We start from the raw sequence: 25604 nt of genomic DNA, 5'->3' as shown, positions 1-25604 counted from the left end.
CCCAGGAGAGCGCTCATTTTAGGATTTGGGAGAGGGGGTAAAAAGAGGAAAGGCGGCCCCCACTCTGCGCTGGCCGTGCTGCCCCGGGGAGGGAGGACTCTGGCCCGCGCCCCCCTCCTGGCGGGTGGCCCTGGGAGCCGGAGAGCGCGCGGAGCGGGCGGCGCAGGGAGCTGTCCGGTTCAGCACCACCCGTAATGCAGTAGGTGGGAGCGCCTCCGCGGGGGCCCAGCCGGTAGCGAGTGGGGGGCAGGCGCGCGGCCCACCCTGCAGCAAGACGCCGGCTCCCTCGTTTCCAGGAGCTTTGCAGAGAGGGGGAGGGAAACCCGCCTCGATTCTCCGGGAGAAACCCCCTCTCTCCCCCACTTCGCCAATACTACCCCCGCCACCAACAACAATAACCGCCGCCGCTGCTAGTCCTGCCGCCGCCGCCGCCGCTGCACCTGCCCGCCCTGCCGCCGCCGCCGCTGCCCGGGCAAAACCATGGAAGGCGAGACCCCTGCACCCGTACAGCTGAGCTCAAGGGCTTACAGAATACTGGGAAGTCTGGTCTGAAACGAAAGCGCCGAGACCCCCCAAGGAAGAGAACTGGCGAAGCAAAGGATTTTCATGGCGCAGGCCGCAGAGCCGAGAACGAAGACCGAAGGTTGCATCTCAGCTCTTACAATCTCTAACTGTCTAGGTCCCGGCCATGAGAAATGGTGTTGAGAATTCGGCTGCTCCCTGGTTCACTGTGGAAGCCATCTCCAAATTAGCTATCACATATGGAAACTGGAGACCAGAATTTTAGGAAAAGAGATTAAGGCATCTCACTTGGGGGGGTGGGGGGTGTCTTTTATTTATTTTTCTTTTTTTTTTTTTAAATCACTGCAACTGGAACAGTTTCTGATCTCAAAAGGCAAGCCTCTTCCCGTGTGATCTTTATAATTTACACTCTTTTCCGTGAGCTTTCTTACCTCCCTTTTTTTATAACTCTCCATATTCTCTATTCATACATATATCCATTATATTAGTAGTGGAATAATTTTTATTTTTATTTATTATTTTTTTTTCTTGCTTTAGTACTTGCACCCTCACACACACTCTCCCGAGAACCAGAAGTCGGTTGGGTGTTTATATAATGAAGAATTATGGGGCTGTTTGATCGAGGTGTTCAAATGCTTTTAACCACCGTTGGTGCTTTCGCTGCCTTCAGCCTGATGACCATAGCTGTGGGAACCGACTATTGGCTGTACTCCAGAGGGGTTTGCAAGACCAAAAGTGTCAGTGAGAATGAAACCAGCAAAAAGAACGAGGAAGTTATGACCCATTCCGGATTATGGAGAACCTGCTGCCTAGAAGGTATTTGACTTCCCATCTCCTCCCCCCTCTCCACCCCACCCCTCCCCTCTCGCTCCCCCCTCCCCCCTTCTCCAAATAAGTCCCCTTTACATTCCACCATTTTCTTAGTTCACTCCTTCCACCACTGATCAAGGTTGGTTGGGTTAGTTTCAGAGGAAAGAAAATCAATAAGCAAAACCCATACTCTACTCCCTTGCCTCTGCCATCCCTCCTTCCCCTCAAACATCCTCATTGGAATAATCTATGACATGGTGAAAACGACAAGAGATTGTCTTTAAAAGTCAAAGGTGTTCTGCCTGCTTTGGAGTCATTAGGATTTACCATCTGATTTAGCATTGCCATCTATGAAAGGGGAAAATAATTGCTTCTGTCTAGGCTGTTTCTCTTTTTGCAATGAAGAATTCAAAAATGCTCTTCCCTTTTCCCTCTTCCTCCCCTTACTCCCCAAAAGTCCTAGACGCATCACCATCTGCAAACCTCCTTATTTAAAAAGGAATCTCTTGTTTCTAAGAATCCTTATTTGGAAAATCCTAATTATTCCAGGATCTCAAGCTGAGTTCAAGAGCATTTCGTAATGTCTATAAGCCACACATATCGTTCGAGGTGCCTGGCTGCGTGTGTGTATTTGTGTGTTTTAACGTTTACAAAGTCTAAAAATACATACGTCTCTCACAGGAAACAAGTCCAAGTTCTAATAAACAGCAATTCACTTGTGGGTTAGGCTGCCACAGAGTGACATGTCTGTTAGCCAGAAGCTAGTAGAGTCAGCATTGCAGCCGGCTTGAGAATCAGACATTGTGCAGGCAGGGAGGGAGGGAGAGAAGCGAGGGCATGGGGAGGTTGAGGGGGGAGTGGGGTGTCAGCTGTTTGCCTTGATCTTGTGGGGTGTTGAGGCATGTGTGTCTGTGCTATGGGCGCAGGGGCCCCCACGGTGTAAAGTCTGGGGGATCAGGCTATGGATGAAGGCATGTACTTCTGGGGCACATTAATAAGCACAGAAAAAAACTCCTGCGGGTCATCCAACCTGCATTTGGCAACAGACTTTAATATGAGGGACTGCATTTGAATGGCTATATATGTCTGCGTGTGCAAGCTACGGCCACCCATAGAAAGACATGCACAGAGAGATACATATGCCTCCATGTGGAAAAAAAAACGGCTTATGTGCTTTGCTTCTGATATGAACCAATACTGGAGGCCGTTTGAGGCAGCGTCGGGAGGCAGGGACTGCAGGATTGTTTGTTAAGCTCAACATGGGATGGTGATGCAGAGAGTTGAGACCAGGAGATGGGGGAGAAGAGAGGGAAATGGATGGGTGAGGGAGAAACTGATGTGGCCCCAGGGTCTAACCCAAATTGAGCCAAAGCCACTCTTTGGGAAATGGTTACATCTGGGAAATAACACAAATCCCATGCCCCCCTCCCAACATTCTTGGTGCAAACGGTTGAGTGATGGCTGAACATGTTTTGAATAGCTAAGTGACTTCATTGAGCGATGGTCTATTTGACGCATACTGCATTTGGTGCCCTTTCTCAATCCAAACCGCTGCCTTTAACATATTCTGCAGAGGAGCTCTATGCTGAATACTATATGCTCTTCCCCAGCCAGAGAATCAATATCAGGAAATTAATAGGGACTGTTTTAAACACACGCACACACACACACCCCTTCCTTAAAAAAATGAAAAGCCTTTCATACAGCTAGTCATTAACAGTGGAAAGACTTCTATTTAATTAAACATTTATGACAGACTTTTATTCCAAAAGAGAAGAAAAGCAAAGTGAATGAGGACCACTTTAGGGAAATGATCATAAGTGGCAATTTGCCTTCCTTGGATTTTAGTTAGATGGATGGAGGGAGGTAGGTAGCCAAGAGACTAGAGGAGAGACAAGACATTGTTTTAGGGTAAATATGCCCAGAAATTGGTGGGTTGACATAAATACACTTTTCTAAATCTGGGTTTTATTTCCAAATTCTTAATATTGTGATCTTTAAAACACTGTATAATTCCCAGAAGGCAAACAGACTAGAGGTAGCTTTGTATCACTCGTGCATTAAAAAGGCTTAAGTATTTTCATTAAAATTCCATCTGTTTGATGTCCACATCCCCAAATGTGCTGCCCACCCCCTTTAACTTTCTCTCCAAGCTACACACTCCCTCTCTCCCTCAATCATCTGTAAAGGGTTAGAACTGGAACACTTCCCAAGGATTGTGTGATGCTCGCAAGCAGTATGGGTTTGGCCACTATCCCCAGTGGGGCCACACTGACCCCAGGCATTACCGTGGAGCCTCGCCACACTCTCCTCAGGGATGATACTGGCTTTCTAATTGTAGCTATGGCTGGGGCAGGAAGGGTGGAGCTCCGGGCCCCATTTCAACCTGGCCTTTAATTTCCAAAGCCTCTGCCAATATGGAACTTCACAGGCCTGGGACCACCTTAGGAAGCTGGGCCTTGGCCACTTAGGAAGTGGTTTGGAGATTGTAATCCTCTTACTTTCAAAGACAGCACTGATTTCCAAAGGCTGGTAAGTTCGGCTGTTTTTGAAAGTTGGCGTAGACAGTCCTTGGGGACTGTCCCTGTGCTTGCTTTTATGAGCACTCAGAATGGGGTCGGTGTCTATGGAGATCAAGTTGTCAGTGGTTGGGTTCCCCCAACTTGTGTTTTTTTGTGTGTAAAATTGGACTTTCAAAAAAGATTTCCTACCCCCTCGACGCAGCCCATGACCACTTGATCTGTGTTTTCTGCCCATTCCAGATAAGTTACAAATAAATTTCACATCTTCTTTCTAAGATGCTTCTAACGACTCCAGATGAAAAACAACCCTGTCTTCCTCTGATCTCTTTTGCTCTCTGGTTTTCATTAGGGCTTTTTGTCTCCCGAGGTGATTATTTTCGTTCACCTCTTGATGAAAATAAGAATAGAAAAGAAAATGTCCTTGCCTGTGGGGCTGCTTTTGAAATTAACTAGTCTACTGAAGAATGAGAAGTGACATGACCACCTGTTAGGGACAGGCACGGGGGAGGGGGAGAGGGGTCAGGAAAAAAACCACCGCCCTTACTTTCTCCCTCTGCAGACTGAAAAGTCTCCATGTGTGAACTTGAACTCCCTAGCAGCCTGGTGTCCTTAGGGGCATTCAAGGAGCGTGGGTGGGAGAAGACAGTGGGTATGTGGGTACAGGTAGGTGGAGAGTGATAGAAGTCTGTGAACTTTTCAAGAAAGCTGAATTAAGAGTCTCTGCATGGAGAGACGAATTGGCCCTTTCAATGAAATCTACAACAAGGCATTAAAACAGCTTGGTCAAGCAAGGTGTCTCTGGGCCGCCCGGTGGCTTGCTGCTCAGGATATTAACTTCTGTTGTCACCTAAAGGAAACATCGTTCACTCTTGGTGTTTATTCTCTCCCGTGCCTTCCTCCCCTCTGTCGTGGCTCTGTGGCTCCCCCAAAGGATTTCCAGCCCTACAGAGGTGGAGCCCACAGCAGGCACAATGTGCTTTACAGAGGAAGCAAACTCCGTGTTTCCTCTCCCTTTTGCCTTACCATGAGGCGGAGCAGAAATCTCTCTCTGTCCAAGCTGTCGAATTCCCTCTGCTGAGTATCCCAGCTCCTCATCCATCAGTGGCTTCTCCTGTCTTGCCCCCACCAGGCTGCTTGCTCACAGGGGGCTCTGCCAGCTGCTTTACATCCTTGCTCTCTTCGAGCAAGAGGTATCTCAATGATCCCAAATGGTCTTTTCCAAGTTCATGATGGCCTGCGAGGTGGTATAGTGCTCCACGCTCGGCTCAGCCGTGGCTCTCTTATTCTGCAGGGAAAAAAAAAGGGGATGCATCTTTTATTTTAGGAAAGCCAATGGCCTTTTCCAGACACGCTTGCCTTCTAGCATGGGTGGGCTGAATCTGGACAGTACTAACAGACCTTCACATTGTACAAATATTGCTCCATGATTCCCGAGATAATTTGACTTTCTTTAGGTACTTTCCACACAGTAAGTGCATAAGAAATATTTATCAATGGCTTGATGCAGAAGTTCTTTAAATTACTGAGATGAATGCAAACATCATAAGGACATGTGACAACCAAGTGATTGAGAGAGAGACAGAAAGAGGGAGGAGAGCAGGGAGAGAGGAAGAGAAAGGAGAGAAGGAGCAAGAGGGTGTGGAAGTCAGAATGATTTGTTTGCTCTTCCTGGAACTTCTTTTTTTACAAAAATAATAATGAGTCATGAATCCATTACTATAAAATAAGTGAATTCAAAAGGAGTCAGTCATTGGGGTTGCACAGCTCCTAACTGGCTGAAGCAAAGACGAATTATTCAAGGAAAGGTAAAGAAAAATGATCCATGCACACAGCCTCTATAGGAAAGAAAAAAAAATAACCAATTGATTTTCTTCCCTTTTCTGCTTCTAAAGTATCCCAAAGTTCACTGTGATCTTCATATTCCCCAGAACAGATACCTCTGAGCAGAGAGCAGGCCTTAGAATGGCCCATCCCTGTTTAGCTCCAGCAGAACCTTCTACTCTTTCGCAAACCTCCCAACCAATTCACAGGACCCTGACAACTTTCCCCCAGGCTTGGGTTCTAATCAGCTTTTCCATAGAGCCAGGCCTAGCATTCCTTGTCATTCTCATGGTGTTAGCAAAACCTGGCTCCTTTACCTGGAGTTCTGGTCAGTTCACACCACACTCCCTGCCCTTGCTTTCCCTCTCCGGGTGAGCTGAATGAGGCACATGGAGTAAAGGACACACCAAAGTCACGTGGCAGGCAGTGGTGGAGCCAGAACTCGAATCCAGGCCCCTTATGACCCATTGAGCTACATTTTCTCCCTATCCCTTGCACTCCGAAAGCTTCCAGAGGGCTCTGGGCAGTAGACTCAAGTCACTTATATTCACTAGCAAGCATTGTTCTATCCTGTCTGTGTCCCACTGAGTGTCCCTCACTGAGCACTCAACCTGAGCATCTCAGGAAGCCTGAGTTCCAACCCAGTGACTCCTCAGCATACCCCGCCCTCCTAGCTGCCATCTTGAGCTGCTTTGCACCTTTCAGGGTGACAATGACTGTGCCCTGGTCCACGCTCCCTGAGAGCTGAGTAGCTGAGTCTAAGGAAAGCAGCACTCAATTTCTAACCCTGAACTTCAGGCCAGACTCACCAGGTGCCTCTTTATTTTGTCCTTACATTTTGGAGATGTCCTCAATGTAAATGATCCATGAGTTTATGTTCTCAAGCATTTTCAGAAAATAGCAAACAGTGGCTCATGCCTATAATCCCAGCACTTTGGGAGGCCGAGGCAGGTGGATCATTTGAGGTCAGAAGTTCGAGACCAGCCTGGCCAATATGGTGAAACCCTATCTCTATTAAAAAATACCAAAAAATTAGCCAGGTGTGGTGGCACATGCCTATAATCCCAGCTACTCAGGAGGCTGCTGAGGCAGGAGAATTGCTTGAACCCAGGAGGTGAAGGTTGCAGTGAGCTGAGACCATGCCACTGCACTCCAGCCTGGGTGACAGAACGAGACTCCATCTCAAAAAGAAAATAGCAAATTTACATCCTACATAACTCACGGAAGTTTTCAGATGAAGTTTTGCGGTCTAGTTGAAAGAATTGATGTCACACAGATCTGGGTTCACTTCCTGCACCTCAGCCTTTTGTGATCTGGGGCAAGTTCCTCAACCCCTCCAAGCCTCAGCTTCCTTATCTGGAAAAAAGGAGGCATAATCTCCTCCTCGAAGGGCAGTTGCTGGCTTAGGGATTAAATCAGTGGATGTCTGTCCTCTCTTTTCTTGGACCACCTTATTTGAAATTGCAATCAACAACCTCCACCCACACTCCTCATCCATCCCCCTTCGCTGTTTTATTTTTACAGAGTACTTACCACCTAGTAGCACACTCTATTCTTTACTCATTATACACGCTGTGTGTCTCTCACCACTAGACTGTCAGCTCCATGAGGGCAGGGTTTTTCATCTGTTCTGCTCACATTGCTGTGCTCACAGCAATCATGACAGTGCAAGAAGTCAATCTACCTTGTTAATGAATGAACACATGATTACTGCCTGCTACAGTGTGGGTATTCAGATAGTTCATACTGCCGAAGGATTATTCTTTATACACGGTGAGCTGTGGTGGCCAAAGCACTAATTTTTTTTTAACATTCTAAAAAATAAATAATGAACTCAATACAAAGGAAGGAGTGAGAGAAAAAGAGGGAGAGAGAGATAGAGAGAAAAAGAGAGAGGGAGAGAGGCTGAATGCATAAAGGACAATAATAAAGAAAGATAATGAAAAAAAGTGCTTGGAGAGAAAATAAATGCCTGAGAAGGAAGTGCTGGGGGTGTAAATCCTCTAAATAGATCCTGGCCACATCTTCCTCCCTCCACACCAACTAAAGTGTCTGTCCCCGATCCTGGGGGAGAGCTTCCCTCGAGTGTTCGCATTCAGGTCGAGGGGAGGAGAAGATACAGACCCAGACCGATCATGCAAGAAATATTTTAATTTATCAAAATGTAATGTCTCCTTTTAACCTCAAATATAAGTGTTTTGGTCAAAAACCCATATTCAAATGCAACATGCATTGTAAGTTTCCAGGTTAGTTCACAGCCATAGATCGGGCAATTCCTTCATTCATTTATTTTACTGGTGAAATCTTTGCTGAGCCCCTGTAAAGTGCCAAGCACTAGGCCAGGAGATGAGGACATCATAGGAAGCAGCATCCTTCAGGGTCACTGACCTTGGTGAACCCCAATTCACATCATTTGAATCCCAATTCAAATAATCTCACATATATATAAATTACAGCTCTGATAAGTGCTATTCACGGGAGATGCATGAAACTATGAGCTCAATACTGGGATTGTAGCTAACCAGGGAAGGGTTCCCTGAGGAGGTGAGATTGGAATGAAGATCTGAAGGAGGAATAGGAATTAATACAGGTGAAGAGAATAAGAAAGAAAGCTCCAGGTCAGAGGGCAGCCTGTCCAGAGATGGGTGAGGAAGGAATGAGACAAGTTCCGGAAGAAGACCAGGGTGAACAGAAAACTGAGAGGGGTGGGGGACAGGGGAAGCAGCAGGGAGGTGATGCTGGATGGTGTGGGAGGGGCAAGTGGTCAGGACCCAAAGGGTTTTGTTAGTCTTGTTAAAGGGTTCTGATCTGTTATGTTTGCTGGCTTCTTGGTTATAAGCTGTGTGACCTTGGGTTAATCAATTCTGTCTCTGTGACTTATGCTCACCTTCTACAAAATGGGGATAAAAATATCTGCTTTTACAATTGCTGTAAGGATTAGAGCAGCTGTTCCCTTTTTTTTTTCATTATTTTATCATCCTTTTTTTTTTTTAAGACAGAGTCTCACTCTTTCCCCCAGGCTAGAGTGCAGTGGCATGATTATAGCTCACTGCAGCCTTGAACTCCAGGGCCCAAGTGATCCTTCTTGCCTCAGTCTTTGGAACAGCTGAGATGACACATGCAAGCCACCACATCTGGCTCATTTTTAAGTTTTTTGTAAAGACGGTGTGTCACTATGTTGGCCAGGCTGGTCTCAAACTCATGACCTTAAGTGATCCTCCAACCTTGGCCTCCCAAAGTGCTGGGATTACAGGCATGAACCACTGTGCCTGGCCCCTTTCCTTCTTTGCCATGCTGCTTTTGCTTCCACGCTGATCTGAACACAGTGGTTTCCTAGGCTTCTCAACTACCCATGACAGTGCAGAGAAAGGAGGAAATAGACTCAAATAACTTTCAATCAACTAAATTTAAAAATGTGTTGAAGTGGGTGCCCACCCTGTGTGAAACCTAGGGAGGCAATGGTGAACAAGTCCCCAAGCCTGCTTCCAAGATCCTCCAGGGGAGTCCTAGCAGGGGACCCTAGAGAAGAAGAATCTTGCAAAAGGGCTCTGTTTCATCCTAGATGTTTGAGAGAGCCCCATAGCTTAGTGCCACCTCTCCTTATTACCCTCCCACAAATTAAGAGAGATTTTTGGCATCTTTTACAATCAGTTAGGATCATAGAGGATTTCAGCTGCAATTTGAATGAGGCTCAGTTATAACACCAGACATTTTGAAAATAGGAATAAGAGAGATGTTAACGGCGCTCCCCAATGCCAGGAAATGCATGTCACCAGCTGTGGGATTGTTGATGAGCTGTGATGGCCTAGCCAGCCCCCGGTCCTTTCTCCTGGGTACATAAAAGGCTTTATTCTCCCAGTTCCATATTCTCTCAGTTCTAAGACACAGCTAATTGTAAAATGACCTATCTACCAAAAAAACAGCCTTCAGGGGAGAAAGGGGGGACAAATTTAATGTTCCACATTAATTATAAAGTACACTCTAATTTCAAAAATCTTGCAACTTAAAATACGTGCCTTAGAATCAAGAGAAGACAGCCAGCTATCTTGCTAGCAGGGAGAAACGTAGGCAGGGTGCTAAGAGAGCCCAGAGGATTTCTCCAGCGTGCAGCTGGTGCCTGCCCCGTGACTCAGGAAGCAGCATAGAACAGAATGTGGCCTTACCAGCAACTTGCTTTGATGAGGAAAAGGGTGATGGTTGCTCTTTTCCAACAACTGTTCCCGAGCATTTGCCAGGTACTGTGTGAGAATCTAGGAGAGAGTCAAAAGACTCAATCTCTGCCCTCAAGGAATTCAGTCTAGTAGAGGAGATACCCCAGTGAACAGACGATGATAACTGCACAGCATGAAATGTACTCAGAGGGTATTCTGGGAGCACAGGGATTGGGGAGGAAGGGATGCCAGGGAAGAATGAGCTCTTAAGAATGCAAAGTATGAGTGAGCAAGCTAAGGAAAGAAAGAGCATTTCAGACAGCAGGAACAGCATGTGCAGAAACAGATGCCCATGTATCGGGCATTGGCAATGCCAATGGTCCCATGTGGCTGGAAGGTGGAAAGCAGAGAGGGGTGAGGCTAGAAGACAGCAGAGATGTGACCCCAAAGGGACAGAAATGGCTCACAGGATATTTGTGTTTCAGCATGAAAGAAAAGGGAGGCCCAGAAAGGTAGGAAGCCAGGGAGGAGCATCACAAGTGGCTTTTCCATCGTCTGGGTCGGTGGTTGTTGAGGGCTTAATGGATGGGATAAGGGGTGGGTCTGGGCTGGTGAGACTTACTGACCAGGTGACTTGCACTAAGTTAGTCATAGTAAACAGAAAGTAAAGGGGAAAAGGGAGATTGTAAGTGAAGTACAACAGAGGGACGGCCGGTCTCCCTATCTCTTCTCACTTCCCAGTATAACAAGCATGATTGAACACATACTATGTGCTAGGCCCTGCTGGTATAAACATGTGGCTACAGAAAGTCTCTATTCAAATATCACCTTCTCAAGGAGGCTTTCTGACCACTCTGTCTATAGTAGCCCCGCCCCCAAGTCCTGTCCCCCTCTTTAACTGTTTTTTTTCTTTTTTTTTTTAGACAGAGTCTTGCTCTGTTGCCCAGGCTGGAGTGCAGTGGTGCAATCTCAGCTCACTGCAGCCTCTGTCTCCTGGGTTCAAGTGATTCTCATGCCTCAGCCTCCCCAGTAGGTGGGATTACAGCCGCACATCACCACACTCATCTAATTTTTGTATTTTTAGTAGAGACAAGGTTTTGCCATGTTGGCCAGGCTGCTCTTAGACTCCTGACCTCAGGCGATCCGCCCACCTCACCCTCCCAAAGTGCTGGGATTCCAGGCGTAAGCTACCACGCCCAGCTTCTTTTTTAACTTTTTAATTTTTTAGCACATGCATGTTTCTGACCTGCGTCCCTCTGTAAGAATGGAAGCCCACTGAGGGCAGGGACCATGTCTGCCTTGTCCATCACCATCTCTCTAAAGTCTTGTCTAATGTCGGCATTAAGAGAGCGCTTAGGAGCTAGGTGTCAAATGAATGAATAGAGATGGGGCCTGGCCTCAGGGAGTTGCCCACCTGGCGAAGGAGACGGGCTTTTAAACAAAAACTCCAGGCATCCATTGGCCAGTCTTCTCCCCTAAGCTTGGCTGAAACCACAGTCTGAAAAACCCTTGATAATAAGCAGGTGTTTCCCTGCAACCTGGGAGGTGCTCTGGGGCACCTCCTGGGCCACAGCTTTGCCATAAAAGCTGATAAGTCACTGCCTGCTGGGAAGCAGTCACCTTTTCTCTCGATTGCAATCCTTGTTAGTTACCGCCGGGCCCAGAGGCACTGATTTAGCAACCCCGGGTTTGCTTTTGCGGAGTGTCGTCCCACTTCCTTATTGACACTCTATTCATTCACTCTCTCCCGAACTTCTTTGACCTTGGGTAGCCTGCCTTCTGCTAACAAGCATACCAGGGATCAGGTACAAGATCCCAGGTGCACAGTTGCTGGAGCCTCGTTGTACGAAGAATCCACCCCTTGCTTTGCCACCCCTCCACCTTGCAAATTCAGGGCCCCAGTGCCAGCCTCTCTGACCTTGCACCAAGCAAAACTCAGTGGAGACCAGCCACTGCCGACTCCTAGGCCGGTTATCGCAGTTTTACCCCATGGCTCTCCTCTCTCATTTTCTCTGCTTAAAGGGTGTATGCACTCTTTTCTATCACATTTTCCCCCGACCTGGATCTCTCTCTTTATCTCTGATAATAGTCACATTTTATCCTTTCTCCTTCCTGAATTTTCCCTAGTATTGTTAGCTTGTCTCTCCCGTTTTCCTCCACCACGCTTGCAGAGTAGGTAATCCTGCAAAACAGCTGTTCTCCCATCACTTCAATACTAATAATAACAACAGTAATAATAATAGTCGTTCGTTGAGTGTTTCCTTTGTGCTAAGCACTGTTTTAGATGCTCTCCAGAGGTTAGCTCTTATTTAGTCTTCACGATTCTGAAGATATGTGCTATGATACCCATTCACTCCATCAGAGATGTTAAGTAACTTGCCCCAGGTCACACAACAAATGGCAGAGATGGGATTCCAACCCAAGTCTAACCAACCCCAAAATCTGTGTACAGCCTTCTATGACACTAATTATATTTTCCATTTTCCCTTGGCCCCCGAGTCTATAAATAAATTTCTTTCTGACATTGAGGGCAATGCTGAACAGAAAGGCTGTTTGTACTCCCTTGCATGATGAAGTATTCACTGCATTTTGAGCTTAGATTAGGATATGCTCCTTATCCAGGGCAGAGTGGGGAAAAGTGAAGGGGATGCCAGGTTTCCTCCCTGCTTTGAAAACAGAAGCGTTCCTCAAAATGCAAGGACATTGTCTCCTTGCAGTTTGTGAAGGTGGGGAAGTGAATACAGATACTCCGTCTCTGCTGCCTTCTACCCAAAGGGTCCCTTCCCAGCCACGTCCTACTCTGTCTCCAGGACTTAGTAAAGTTGTCACTTCTCCCTGCTCCCTCCTACCTGGGGTCGGCTCCCTTCAGATCCCAGCATCTAATATCTTGCATGTTGCTTGTTTCCATTCCCATCTCCCCCTCTAGATCGTGAGTTCCCTCATCTATTTCTTCAACAAAATTTACTAAGTTACTACATGTGCCAGGTGCTGTCCTAGGAAGAGGTGTGAACAAGCGTGAGGTGTTTAGGGGACCACATGAGGTTTATACGATTGCAGTATAAACCAGGTATGGGAGAAGAGGTACGGAAAGTGTTAGTAATTAGGGATGAGATTGGACAGAGACCCCATCACAAAGGGATGATTATATGATGAGATTGCTCAATCTCATTTGTTTGCTGAATGAATGAGTGAGTGAATATAGAAAAAGGACACAGCACAAAGCTTATTTAATCTCAAATTTTTCCCATCATCATCATCATCATCTTTATAAGGATGCATTATCTCCCAGCCAGGCCTGGAGTTCATGCCAGCTCGCATCTGGCAGCCTGCGTTCAAATCCCACCCCATCACGTACAAGCTATGTTCCCTTGGACCAGGAATATAACCTAAGTCTATTTTTCACATGTGAAATGAGGGTAATCACTGTGCCTCCCTCCTGAGTCGCTTGTGAAATCTTGGTGGGATGCTCCGTTGAGTGCTTACCAAGGCGCCGGCACACAGCGAGCACTGGACAAATACCGGTGCTGTCATTACCAGTGCTGTGTTTATCATTTATGAGGCCAGCAACTGCAAAGGGTGATTGGCAAGTGAGTTGTGCTTTGCCCTCAAATGTTCTACAAATAGAAAACTTTTCCATAAAAATCCACATTTTTGGTTCCCTTTGTTGGGGGGGAACAAGATTTTTGTAACCCTGGGCCCTATCCCTGCTTGGGAGCCGTCAGCAAGAGCTGGGCAGCAGATGTCTCTTCCGTGTGACAAGTGCCTTGCACTTCCCCGGAGTCCCCACTGCTCCCAAGTGTCTTATGTAGCTTACACGGCTGCTCTGCTCCACCGTGCGTGGCCATTGCCTGGCCTCTGTAGGTGTCGAAGTTTGCAAATCCTCCTCTATGCCTATGGCAAATTAGAGGTAGAGTCTTTGTTTTTTGACAGCTGAAAACATACCTTAAACGAACCAGCGCAGACAGGGTGCAGCAGCTCACAGAGACAAACGGAAGAAAACCATGCATCTGTAAATAAATGCACAAATATCTCACATTCCTGAGCAGGGCCCGCTGATAAGATTCAGGTGGAAGGCTAGCCTCATCTACTCCCTTTTAAAGAACCTCCCCAGGGTGAGTTGTTGCTTTTAAAGAGAGAGACGCTCACTCATTTTAGGCCACCCTGGCAGCTTCCCTTTCAGAGGCTGACATTTTCTGACCTTGAACCCAGTTCGGGAAGCACACCCCGTTGTGCTGACCAGCCACATGGCATGCTTTATTCAATAACCGAATACCAGGTGCCAGGGACACAGGCCACGCTGTTGGTGCTGGCTGCAGAGAGATGGGAGGGAGACCTATGGCAGGACCAAGAGATTTACTACTTCTCATTTCTACCTTGGAAGGTATCATGGAGAAGAGAGAAATTTTCATTCTGGGGATAGGAAAAATTTCCCAGCAATTGCCCAGAAAAAATATGAACTTAAAGACATGTTGTTTGAATCTCGGGGAATAGTCAGACCTGATTTAACTTGGTAATTTTTTTTTTTTTTTTTGAGTCAGAGTTTTGCTCTTGTTGCCCAGGCTGGAGTGCAATGGCACGATCTTGGCTCACTGCAACCTCCACCTCCCGGGTTCAAGCAATTCTCCTGCCTCAGCCTCCTGAGTAGCTGGGACTACAGGTGCATGCCACCATGCCCAGATAATTTTTGCATTTTTGGTAGAGATGGGGGTTTCACCATGTTGGCTAGGCTGGTCTTGAACTCCTGACCTCAGATGATCCACTCACCTCGACCTCCCAAAGTGCTGAGATTACAGGCGTGAGGCACCACATCCTTGATAATTTTTGAATGTTTAATGTAAGTCAGGCTCTGTGCTAGTTCACCAGTCACAGAAACAAATCAGCTGCCACGGGGAGTCTGCCCTTCCTCCTCCTGGTCTCTCTTGCTGATTCTATTTTCTTCATTGGATTTTATGCTCTCTGAATTTGTTTGTCTACTGTGTGTATTATTTCTCTCTGACCGGAATGTAAGTTCCATGAGACCAGGGTCCTTGTCTGTGTCATTTACTTGCCATAGCCAAGGGACTGAGAGTAGTGCCTAGCACACAGTAGGTGCTTAGTAAATGTTTTTTGGGTGACAGAAGACATGCCCCTGGCTCTAAGGAGACAGGCAGGTACCAAAACTATTATCAGTGAGCTCAGGGAATTGATCAAGGCACGTATAAAGGTGAGAAAAGAGAGCAACTTTATTTGAGGAGGTCCTAAAGGCAGTGCTCTCTGCAGTGGGTTCTGCAGGATGAATAGGAGTTTGCCAACAGTAGAACAAAGGCGATAGGCCCAAAGCAGATGAAGAAAATGAAATCAGCCAAGACTGCCCCCAAAAGGATGAGGTCAAGGAGAGAGCAGAGCACTTGGTCTAGAGCAGCACCTTCTAACTTAAATGTGTACACACATCACCTGGGATCTTGCTGAAATGCAGATACTGATTTGGGGCTCCAGGTGGAGGCTGATTGAGTTTCTGGTTCCTAGGTGAGGCCGATGCCACAGGTCTGCAGACCACACTTTGAGAAGCAAGGCTTCAGAGGACTGGCAATGGCCAGTGGATTCTGGCAGATGAGAATCTAAATCCCACCCCTGCCACTGGCGGGCTGGGGCTGTTTCTTTGCCTGTACCATGACGATAACCACCTTCTTCCCAGGCACCAAATAAATTCAGAGTGCATGGATCTGGGAAAGCCGTTAGCTCAGTCTCAGTACTTCTCTCTGTCCATTTCAGCTACTTTTTTCCTTTCTTAAGACAGGGTCTCACTCTGCCGTCCAGGCTGTAATGCAGTGGTGCAATCATGGCTCACTGCAGCCTCAGACTGCTGGGTTCAAGCGATCCTCCTTCCTCAGCCTCATGAGGAGCTAGGACTACAGGTGTGCACTACCACACTGAGCTAATTTTTTTTTAAGAGATGGGATCTTGCTACGTTGTCAAGCCTGGTCTCAAATTCCTGGGCTCAAGCAATCCTCTCACCTTGATCTCCCAAAGTGCTGGGATTACAAGGCATGGGCCACTGCACCCAGTCCATTTCAGCTAATATTATCATTTAACGTTAAAGGAGGTGACCAGAGGTACAAGAAGAAAGAGTGATTTTTTCCCCCCAGAGCTACTGTTTGAGAGTCTCCTGTGTGCTGGGCCCTGGGCTAAGGACCACGTGTCTGTCACCTTCCCTAGGCTGCATGGCACTCTATAACATGGGTGTCAGGATTTCTCATTTTATCCATTAGGTAACAGTAGGAGTGCATGCTTCCTATTGCTGCTGTAATAAATTACATGAGCTTAGTGCTTAAAACAACACAAACCTATTATCTGACAGTTCTGGGTGTTGGAAGTCTGACCTGGGTCTCACTGGGCTAGAATCAAGGTGTGGGCAGGGCTGTGTTCCTTCCAGAAGCCCTTGGAAGAATCTACTTGCTCGCTGTTTCTGTCTCCTAGGGGCTGCTGCCTTCCCTGGCCTATAGCCGCTTCCTCTATCTTCAAAGCCAGCGTTGTTGAACAGAGTCCTTCTCATGATTCTCCTGTTTCCTCACTCACACCTAAGGACCCTGGGGATTATCACGTGCCCACCCAGATAATCCAGGATAATCTTCCTCCCTTACAGTCTGCTGATTAGCAGCTTTAATTCCATCTGCAACCTTAATCCCCTTTGCCATGCAATGTGGTGTGCTCACAGGTTACAGGAATTGGGATGTGGGCACTTTTGGGAGGCTGTTATTCTGCCAACCACAGGGAGTGAGTACCCAAAGAACTCCCCTAATGCCACAAGCTCAGAACAGTACACCTGGGAAAGATTTTAGAGTTTGTACAAGGAAGGATTCAATCTGACAGTAGGTCACAGAAAAATAAAACTAGCAGTGGTTTAAATAAGGCAAAAAGTTTGTTCACAACCTAATGTCACAACCTCAGAATAGGTGTTTGTGACATTTTTAAGTTTCCGTCCTCATAAAAGACAGACGGAAGAGATTTATAGAGATTGTATCAGAAGGATTAGATTTGAGGATGATGAGTAACAGAAAATAAAATTAGCAGTGGCTTAAACAAAACAAAAAGTTTATTCTCTTTCAAGTAAACTAATCTGGAGGTATAAAGTACAAGGCTGGTCTGGAGTTTCCACAAAGAGGTTAACAGGGCAGATCCCTGCCCCCTCCCAGCTCCACCATCCCCTCCAGCCACTGCCTTTGCATCCCATGGATCAAGGTGGAGGATGGCACAAAAAGACAAGGGCAAAGAGCACCTGTTACCTGGCTCCTAAAGAGGCTTCATGGAAGGTATCACACAACATTTTTGCCTTAGTTTCACTGGGCAGAAGTTTACTACACAGCCACACATTAGCTATAGGGAAGTCTGGAAAAGATAACCTTGATTCCAGGTGGCCACACGCCTAGATGAAAACTCGAGTTTCTGTTGCGACGGGAAAAGGAGAGAGGGAAATTGACTAGCGGCGACTGCACAGGGCTCATCTAGTCCAAATCGTCACCTTGACATTGAAGAACGTGAGGCCCAAAAAGGAAGGGATTTGGTCGTGCCACGGAGTCAGCAAGCAGCGGTGCAGAGACTAGAACCCATGTGCTTGGGTCCCAGGCAGCAAGTAGTGCGGGGCCTCCAGCACCTGGCACAGTACATGGCACGTGGTAGCAGCTCACTGGTACTTGTGGGCAGAAGGGACTGTGCCATTCCACCACCAGGACACTCCCTCCGGGCCCTAGGCCCTGCTGCTGCCTCTCTGAGGGTGGATAAAATCCCCACCTCTGGGAGATAGGCCCGTTGCATGCCTGAGTCTGTTTCTCTCCCCCTTCCTCCCCCTTCCATCTTAGCTGATACCCTTAGGGGAGCTCCAGGCTCCTCTATCTGTCCCACAAAGTAATCAAATCCAAAGGCCCTTCCGCATGAAAGAGTAGCAGGATTTTGGCCAAAGAGAAGGCTAAAACAACATGGAGAAACGGAGGTTTTTCCTTCCTCCGGACTTGCTCTGTGACAGGGCCATCTCCTTAGTATCTGGGAGCTTAGTATCTGGGAGGCTTGTGGCAGGGCTCTGGTGCTGCTGTCTTGGTACCCTGTGGTGTCCGTTTTGACATGGCAAAGGGGTGAGACAGAGGCCTATCCAAGCCAGGAGGGGTGCTGGCCTCCAAGCCAAAGGAGCTCCACCCTCAGACATTTGCAGCCTCTGCCAGTTCAGATGTCGGCAAAGATCGGACACTTTCAGACACTTTCGTGCTTCTCTATTTTCAAGTCTCTGTGTCCTCAACCAGATGGCAAAGCCCTTGAGACAGGGATGGTGTCAGATTTATTTCTGTGACCCGCTGCCCAGTGCGGTGACTGGCACACTCAGGCTATGGTGAATAAATGGAGGGTTGGTCAATTAGTCGGATTTAAATAGTTAAGGCAGGGGCTGGCACATACTAGGATCTCAGCAAAAATCGCAATAATAATAATAATAATAATAATGAACAAAAGAACAGGAGGAAAAGGAGAAAGGATGGAAAGATGGACGGAGGAAGGGAGGAACAAATTCGTTTATGCCTTGGCTTCCCATGGAAGCAGCTGCTCCTAGGCAGGCGGCTTTCCCGGCCTCTGTCCCGGAACAGCGGAATCCTTCCCCTGAGGACTGAGTTCACAGGAGAACAGAAGAACCAGGCCGGAAAGGTCTGTTTCAAAGGGCCTGTCCTCCAGCTTGAGAACACTGTGCCTCTGGGGCTTCCCGATGGGCCTTGGCAGCCGAGGTGCCTGACACCAGGGTTACTAGGACGTGGCCAGAGGCAGAACAGGTGGTGTGGCTGAGGTGGGGGCAGAGCGATGGGGGAAAGGAAGCCAGCCCCACCCCTGGGTCTGAGTCAGTGTCTTTGCAGACCACCGGAGGACGGGAGCCAGAGGTGGGTCCATGGGAAGGATGACGGCAGGCAGAAGCTCAGCATAGCAAGGTGGCACAGCACAGCGAGGTGGCACAGGGTGCGGACAGAGCATGAGAAGGCTGGCAGAGGCCCCAGGAGAGATGGAAGCCGCCTGGGCGCGGGCGGCCCCCTCTCAGAGCAGATGGAACGCTGGAGCCCAGAGGGTCCATGACAGTTGGTCAGAGCGAAGAGAAACAGCAGCAGGATGCAGAGACAGGCCTGCCTGCCCCCAGGCTTGAGAGACACCCCCTGACGCCCCCAGAAACACCGCCCAGGGAGAGCTCTCTGAGACACAGAGAACACAAGAGAAACCAGGCGGGGCATGGATATTTGTGGACTGAGTGATGAGAGAAAGTCGCAAAGCCTGTGGCTGGAGCCCAGGCTAAAATTACAGGCCAGAGCCTCAGACCGCAGGACCACACCCCACCGCAGCCCAGGACCAATAGATTTTCCCTAGAACCCAACCACTTCCTGCCCTACTTTCTTCCCGGATTGATTGGGCAGTGCAATCCAGCAGAAAGAGCCCGGTGTGGGCATCAGACAGGCCTGGGTTTGAGTCCTGACGGATTCTGCCACCTCAGGCTTCATCTCTCTGAACCACCGTTCCAATCTGCCACACGCATGCACAGAAACAGAAATAAAAATGTTTCTCAAGCAGCATGTTATAAAAATTAAAATAATCTGTATAAAGGACTTACACACTGTGTACAGGCTCAAAAGATGGTGCTGTTGTTTTAAATCAGGACTTCCCACCCTTCTACCACCCATACTGTTATTAATAAAACACATATCTTTTTTTTTTTTTTTTGAGACAGGGTCTCACTCTGTCACCCAAACTGGAGTGCAGTGGCACAATTTTGGCTCACTGCAGCCTTGACCTCCTGGGCTCAAGTGGTCCTCCTACCTGAGCCTCCTGAGGAACTGAGACTACAGGGGTGCACCATCACACTGGCTAATTTTTTTTGTCTTTTTGTAGCGACAACAGGGTTTTGCCATGCTGCCCAGGCTGGTCTCGAACTCCTGAGCTCAAGGGATCCACCCACTTCGGTCTCCCAAAGTTCTGGGATTACAGGTGTGAGCCACCACACACAGCCTCAAACACGTATCTTCAAATCGATGCCCTGGTTTAGACTCATCCTAAGCAATAGTATCCAAGAAATCACTGGTTCAATTCGCTAGTTATATTTCTAACACACCTTCAAAATACTCAACTTAAACCTATTTAAATGTTCATCCCTATACCACCTAAATTCATCTCAGATACCACAATGGCCCACTATTCACTTAGCAAAAGCATCATTTCTACTCATAAACCATCCACGGGGTTTGAAAGACATGGAGAGATGGGTGGCTCTTCAGCCCCATTACTTATCAGCTTTTTTCTTTGGGTGATAAAAGAGATACTGGCGTAGAGAGTGAAAAGAAGATCAAAGGCCAATTCGCAGAAATCGCCTGGACTCCAAGGGCCTTTCTGAGGCACCGGGAGCACTCAGCTCTTAGTTATAATTTGACCCATTCCTCCATCTAGAAAGGACAGTGGTGTGGACAACAGCCAGTGGGGAGAGATGCTGCCTCCCTTGCTGACACACTGATTTGCACTGGAGGATTTTCTGTTTGGTTTCCTCCAGGGTGTTCAGGAGATGGCCCCTCTCAAGACAGAATCAGAACAAGAGGAATTAGCTCTCCTGGTCCACCAGCGGGGAAGGAATTTCTTTCTCCACCCCAGAGTCTTCAAAGCATAGAAGGATTTACCTCTGGTAGGAAGAGGTACTTGCTTGGAAGACGCTGTGAGGTTTCTCCGTAATAATCACAGCTGGGTGGGAGAGGACAGGCATAACAGGAATGACTGTCTCCCATAACAATAATGACAAAAAGGATTTGGGGTGTATAGGAAGGGCTGGGAGAATGTGACTCCCAAGCCTAAGAGAGATAGTGTAGGGTTTTAGGAACACAGGTGCCAGGTCAGAGAGAATGCAGGCATTTCCTTCCTTGCTCTTAGGCTTGGCTCAGTCTCTTAGATCCAAGGACTTCATCCGCCATCATCTATAAAGCAAAGGCTAATCCTGAAGTGTTGGACTTTGACCCAAGAGTGTTTATTTGGGAGATCCAGCACCGTCTTGTTAGACCCTAAGCTTCCGAGAAGAGACATAGCTGCTTCTTACACAGTTGAATGAATCAACATGTTATTACGGATATAAACTGATTTCTGGGTATTAATGTGGGGGCCTGGAAATAAATCACAGAATATCTTGTCTGTACAGCAATGAGATGCCAGGAAAGGACAGGGTGCTGCAATGCAAGCGCTGAGAGCAAATGCGCTTTCCCTTTGGAGGGCCTGGAGTGATCATGAGCTAGTTGGCTGTAAGAGCCCCCTTTGGGATGGCAGGCGTGGGGGAAGTAAGCGTTCTCGCAATGAAGCTGATGCGATTTTAATAGCCAGACAGATGGCCTGAGGAAAAAAAAAAAGGAAGATTTTTTTTTTTTAAATGAAGGAAAACACTTCTATAGCTTCCCTTCAATTAAAAGACAGTGAGAGCCGTCCATGCTGGGAAGATTTGTCACCATTATTAGTATTGTCATTCTGATGTCCTTTAAATAACTGTATGATTGAGCATCAGTAATAAACTAGGGCAGCATCTTCAAACGAATTAGAGGGTGTGACTCTCTACTGACTTTCGATTCAATTTTGATTATGTTGGCTTCATTTGGTCTCACAATTTAATAATGATCCCAAATAATTGTGTTGTTATTATTCTTGTTTATGCAGTCAAACGTTTACCACTTATTGGATTCTTCAGCGTCCATCTTCCTAAGAACTTCAGGTTTCCTACAAGTGACCGTTGAGTAGCCAGCATTTCTGAAAATTTGAATCAAGAAACCTGGGAAGATGTAGGGGGGAGATACAAAGATAAAAAGGAAGTGTTTGAAAAGATGGGGAGGATAGAGAGGGAAGGAAGGGAAGAAAAAGACTACCTATTGAGCACCCTCCTGTATGCCAAAAGTTTTATTTTATCCTCACAACCGCCATGCAAAATCTGTTTTAGGCTTCTCATCCTCATTCTGCAGAGGAGGAAACGGAGGCGCTGAGAGATTAAGCGATTTGCCAGAGTTACACAGCTAACAAGGGCAGAGGTGGGAGTCAGGTTTGGGACTCCTCCTCTTCACTGGCTTCACTCCTGCATGGGCCTTTGAGCCCTGTGTCTTCTCATTCGAGTCTCAGCCAAGCTGTGGGAACCATCGCCATCTTAGAGAGGAGCTGTCTCATAGCGTTCCTACAGCGTGTAAAGGAGCAGAAATTCATGGAAGAATGCTGCCTCCTGTTCTGCTGTTATACTTCCCCAGTTAAATTCTCAGATTCTCCTCATGGCTGAGCATTGTGAAGATGGGCTGATGGTAGAGGGAGAGTTGGTCCCTGAGAGCATGCAGCTTTGGCATCCTTTGGCTATACCAGAAATGGACCCCATAGAGAGTGGGGGAAGTAATTATCTACAGGAAACATACGCGTGCCATGCATCCACCTACCATGGGCTGGATCCACTGGGATCTGTTGTATCATCCTTATTTTTTCATTCAATTCCCTGTATGGCAGGGTGGTTGCACAGATGAGAGAACTAACGCCAAAAGAGGTTAAGTGATTTTTTTTTCAGGTCAGTCATTGGTGGTGCAGGGATTTAAACCGTAGTCCATCCAATGGATTCCAAACACAAATGGTCAACTTTACTTCAGCATCAGTGTCATAAGTTTTGAGAAAAGACAAAAGGAAAGAGTAAGAGAAATTAGAAATGTAACCCAAAAAGATATTTAGAATAAAAGTGACTGCCCAAGGAACCACGGATTTAATTCTGTTCCTGCCCAAAGGCTGACCCTCAAATTTAATTCAGTAAGCATTCAGTAATTCAGTATGTCAACAATGTGCAGATCATTGTGCTAAAGTGTGAGGTGCTGACCAAAGATTCAGATTTCCTGCCTTCCTCCTTTTTAAAAACTTTCAACTCTGAATAAAAAGATGTTCCCCTTTTCCCATAAAGGACAAAATCATGCAGTTGCTCTTCTCTGTGCTATTACCAGATAGGAAAGGTCCAATCTCTGCAAGGGCTTGGACGCATTCTTTATATTCTAAGGTGCTGCATCAGTTACTTTTAGGCCCTAAGCGCTAAACCAACTGAAAGAAAGTGGTGGGATGAAGACAAACTAAAAGGGAAGAGCCATGGAAATACAACCAAGAAGCAAAAGAAAATGATTGATCGATTAATAGACAGACAGATAGATGGATAGATAGATGATTGATAGCGAGGTCAAGAGATCGAGACCATCCTGGTCAACATGGTGAAACCCTGTCTCTACTAACACAAAAAATTAGCTGGGCATGGTGGCGCGTGCCTGTAATCCCAGCTACTCTGGAGGCTGAGGCAGGAGAATTGCCTGAACCCAGAAGGCGGAGGTTGCGGTGAGCCGAGATCACGACATTGTACTCCAGCCTGGGTAATGAGCGAAACGCCATCTCAAAAAAAAAAAAAAAGAATAAAATAACTTTTCTATTTTTCATTTCATTTTTTTAAGGGATAAATGTGTAAACAAAGAAGTTGGCAGAAGAAAAAAAGAATTTGAGAGATAAAGGCCAGGATCAGAGTTTTTTAGAAGTGTTGGTGGTGGTGCTGATGAGGGTGATGGTGGTGGTTTTGGTAGTGGTAGTACTAGTAGTGATGGTTATGGTGGTGGTGGTGATGGTGGTGGTGGCAGTGGTGGTGGTGATGGTGGTGGTGATGGTGTCAGTGATGGTGGTAGTAGTGGTAGTGATAGTGATGGTGGTGGTGGTGGTGGCGGTGATGGTGATGGTGGTGGTGGTGGTAATGGTGGTGATGGGGTGGTGATGGTAGTGATGATGGTGATGGTGGTGGTGATGATGGTGATGGTGGTGGTGATGATGGTGATGGTGGTGGTGGTGGTAGTGATGGTGGTGGTGATGATGGTGATGGTGGTGGTGATGATGGTGATGGTGGTGGTGGTGGTAGTGATGGTGGTGGTGATGATGGTGATGGTGGTGGTGGTGGTGATGGTGATAGTGGTGGTACTGGTAGTGATGGCGGTGGTGATGGTGGTGGTGGTGGCAATAGTGGTAGTAGTGGTAGTGATGATGGTGGTGGTGGTGGTGATGATGGTGATGGTAGTGGTGGTGGTAATGGTGATAGTGGTGGTACTGGTAGTGATGGTGGTGGTGATGGTGGTGGTGGTGGTGGTGGCAATAGTGGTAGTAGTGGTAGTGATGATGGTGGTGGTGGTGGTGGTGATGATGGTGATGGTGGTGGTAACTGTAGTGATGGTGGTGGTGGTGATGGTGGTGGTACTGGTAGTGATGGTGGTGGTGGTGATGGTGATGGTAGTGGTAGTGGTGATGGTGGGGGTGGTGACAGTGGCGATGGTGATGGTGGTCGCACTGGTAGTGATGGTGATGGTGGTGGTGGTGATGGTAGTGGTGGTGGTGGTGATCGTAGTGGTAGTGATGGTGATGGTGGTGGTGGTGATGGTAGTGGTGGTGATGATGGTGGTGATGGTGATGGTGATGGTGGTGCTATTATAGCCATGATGCAGGTGGTGGTGATCATGAAGGTGGTGCTAGTGGCAGTAATTGTAACTATGATGCAGGTGGCAGTAATCATGAAGCTGGTGGTGATTGATGGTGGTAATGATTGTGATAAAAGTGGTGGTGATGAAAGTGGTGCTGGTGGTGGCAGTGGTGGTAGTGGTGAGGGTGGTGAAGGGGATGGTGGTGCTGCTGATGGTGGTGATGGTGGTGGTGGTAGTGGTGAGGGTGGTGAAGGGGATGGTGGTGGTGCTGGTGATGGTGGTGGTGGTGGTGGTTATGGCAATGGTGGTGGTGACAGTGGTAATGGTGGTGGTAGTGGTAGTGGTGCCGATGGTGATGGTGGTTGTTTTGGTAGTGGTAGTAGTTGTAGTGATGGTGATATTGCTGGTGGTAGTGATGGTGATGGTGATAGTGGTGGTGGTGATGGTGACAGTGATGGTGGTAGTGATGGTGATGGTAGTGGTTTTGGTAGTGGTGGTAGTAGTAGTGATGGTGGTGGTGGTAGTGGTGGAAATGGTGGTAGTGATGGTGGTGGTAGTAATTATAGCCGTGATGCAGGTGGTGGTGATCACGAAGTGGGGCCGATGGTGGTGAGAGTAATTGTACCCATGATGCAGGTGGCAGTGATCATGAACATGGTGCTGATGGTGGTGATAATGATTGTGATACAGGTGGTGGTGACGAAGGTGGTGGCAGCAGAGATGGTGCTTATGAAGATAACAGAATTGTCATCATCCTAATCACTACCATTTGGAACAACTCTTCAAGGTATCCAAAACCTCTAACATGTATTATTTCATTTTAGAAGAAAAATTCTGAATTTTTCAAAACAACAACTATTTCTGAGTTCCACCCTGAGTGTCACCCAAACTCAGCCAAGTTCAGAGAACACAGACAGCTAGAGTGGGCTTTCTCCATCACACATAAGTGGGCAGCGACCTAGAGAGGAACAGTCACAGAAACAAGGGCAAGGCTAAAAAGCCCTCTCTAGTCTTCCCGCAACCAATCGCCCCCACCCAAGGCTATTCACCCAAATGAGCCCCCAACATTGGTAGTACTTAATGCCCTTTCACCTGAAAACTGTTTAGTAGCTTTCATAAAATGCATAACTGATTGTAGTCTGGTTCCTAGTGGATAAAGATTATTTGTGATAATTGAAACATACTTATTTTTTAATTAGGTAGCAGTCGTGAATGAAGAGCCCACAGAGGGCCATCTCCTGTAACCTCTCCAGGAGCCCTACTGACATAGCCAGGGCAGCGTTCAGTGGCTGGTGCCTTTGCTC

At 47.3% G+C, this 25604-nt stretch overlaps 1 protein-coding gene and 1 long non-coding RNA gene across 4 annotated transcripts in view; one reads left to right on the top strand and one right to left on the bottom strand.

Moving 5' to 3' along the window:
* Window positions 1-501: 501 nt before the first annotated feature.
* CACNG2 (calcium voltage-gated channel auxiliary subunit gamma 2) overlaps window positions 502-25604 on the top strand; it is a 137408-nt gene continuing 112305 nt past the window's right edge. The window contains exons 1-2 of one of the 3 annotated variants that reach the window (XM_012476352.2): window positions 502-643; window positions 1193-1338. In XM_012476352.2, coding sequence (XP_012331775.1) covers window positions 1197-1338 — 142 coding nt within the window. In that variant the 5' untranslated portion in view covers window positions 502-643; window positions 1193-1196. The other 2 variants (XM_012476351.2, XM_012476350.2) reach the window with 2 other exon arrangements.
* The window catches only part of LOC105733752 (uncharacterized), a 161058-nt gene continuing 140335 nt past the window's right edge, over window positions 4882-25604 (bottom strand). Inside the window, exons 4-5 of the long non-coding RNA XR_001111339.2 lie at window positions 13769-13833; window positions 4882-5139 (exon numbers count right to left, since the gene is read on the bottom strand). This is a non-coding gene — a long non-coding RNA (uncharacterized LOC105733752). The remainder of the gene's footprint in view (window positions 5140-13768; window positions 13834-25604) is intronic.

This window comes from Aotus nancymaae, unplaced genomic scaffold (genome assembly GCF_030222135.1).
Source record: "Aotus nancymaae isolate 86718 unplaced genomic scaffold, 86718_ANA_hifiasm-v0.15.2.pri h1tg000076l, whole genome shotgun sequence".
NCBI classification, from domain to species: Eukaryota; Metazoa; Chordata; class Mammalia; order Primates; family Aotidae; genus Aotus; species Aotus nancymaae.
The sequence above is the reverse complement of the archived record's forward strand: the minus strand, read 5'-3'. Positions and strand labels throughout refer to the sequence as shown.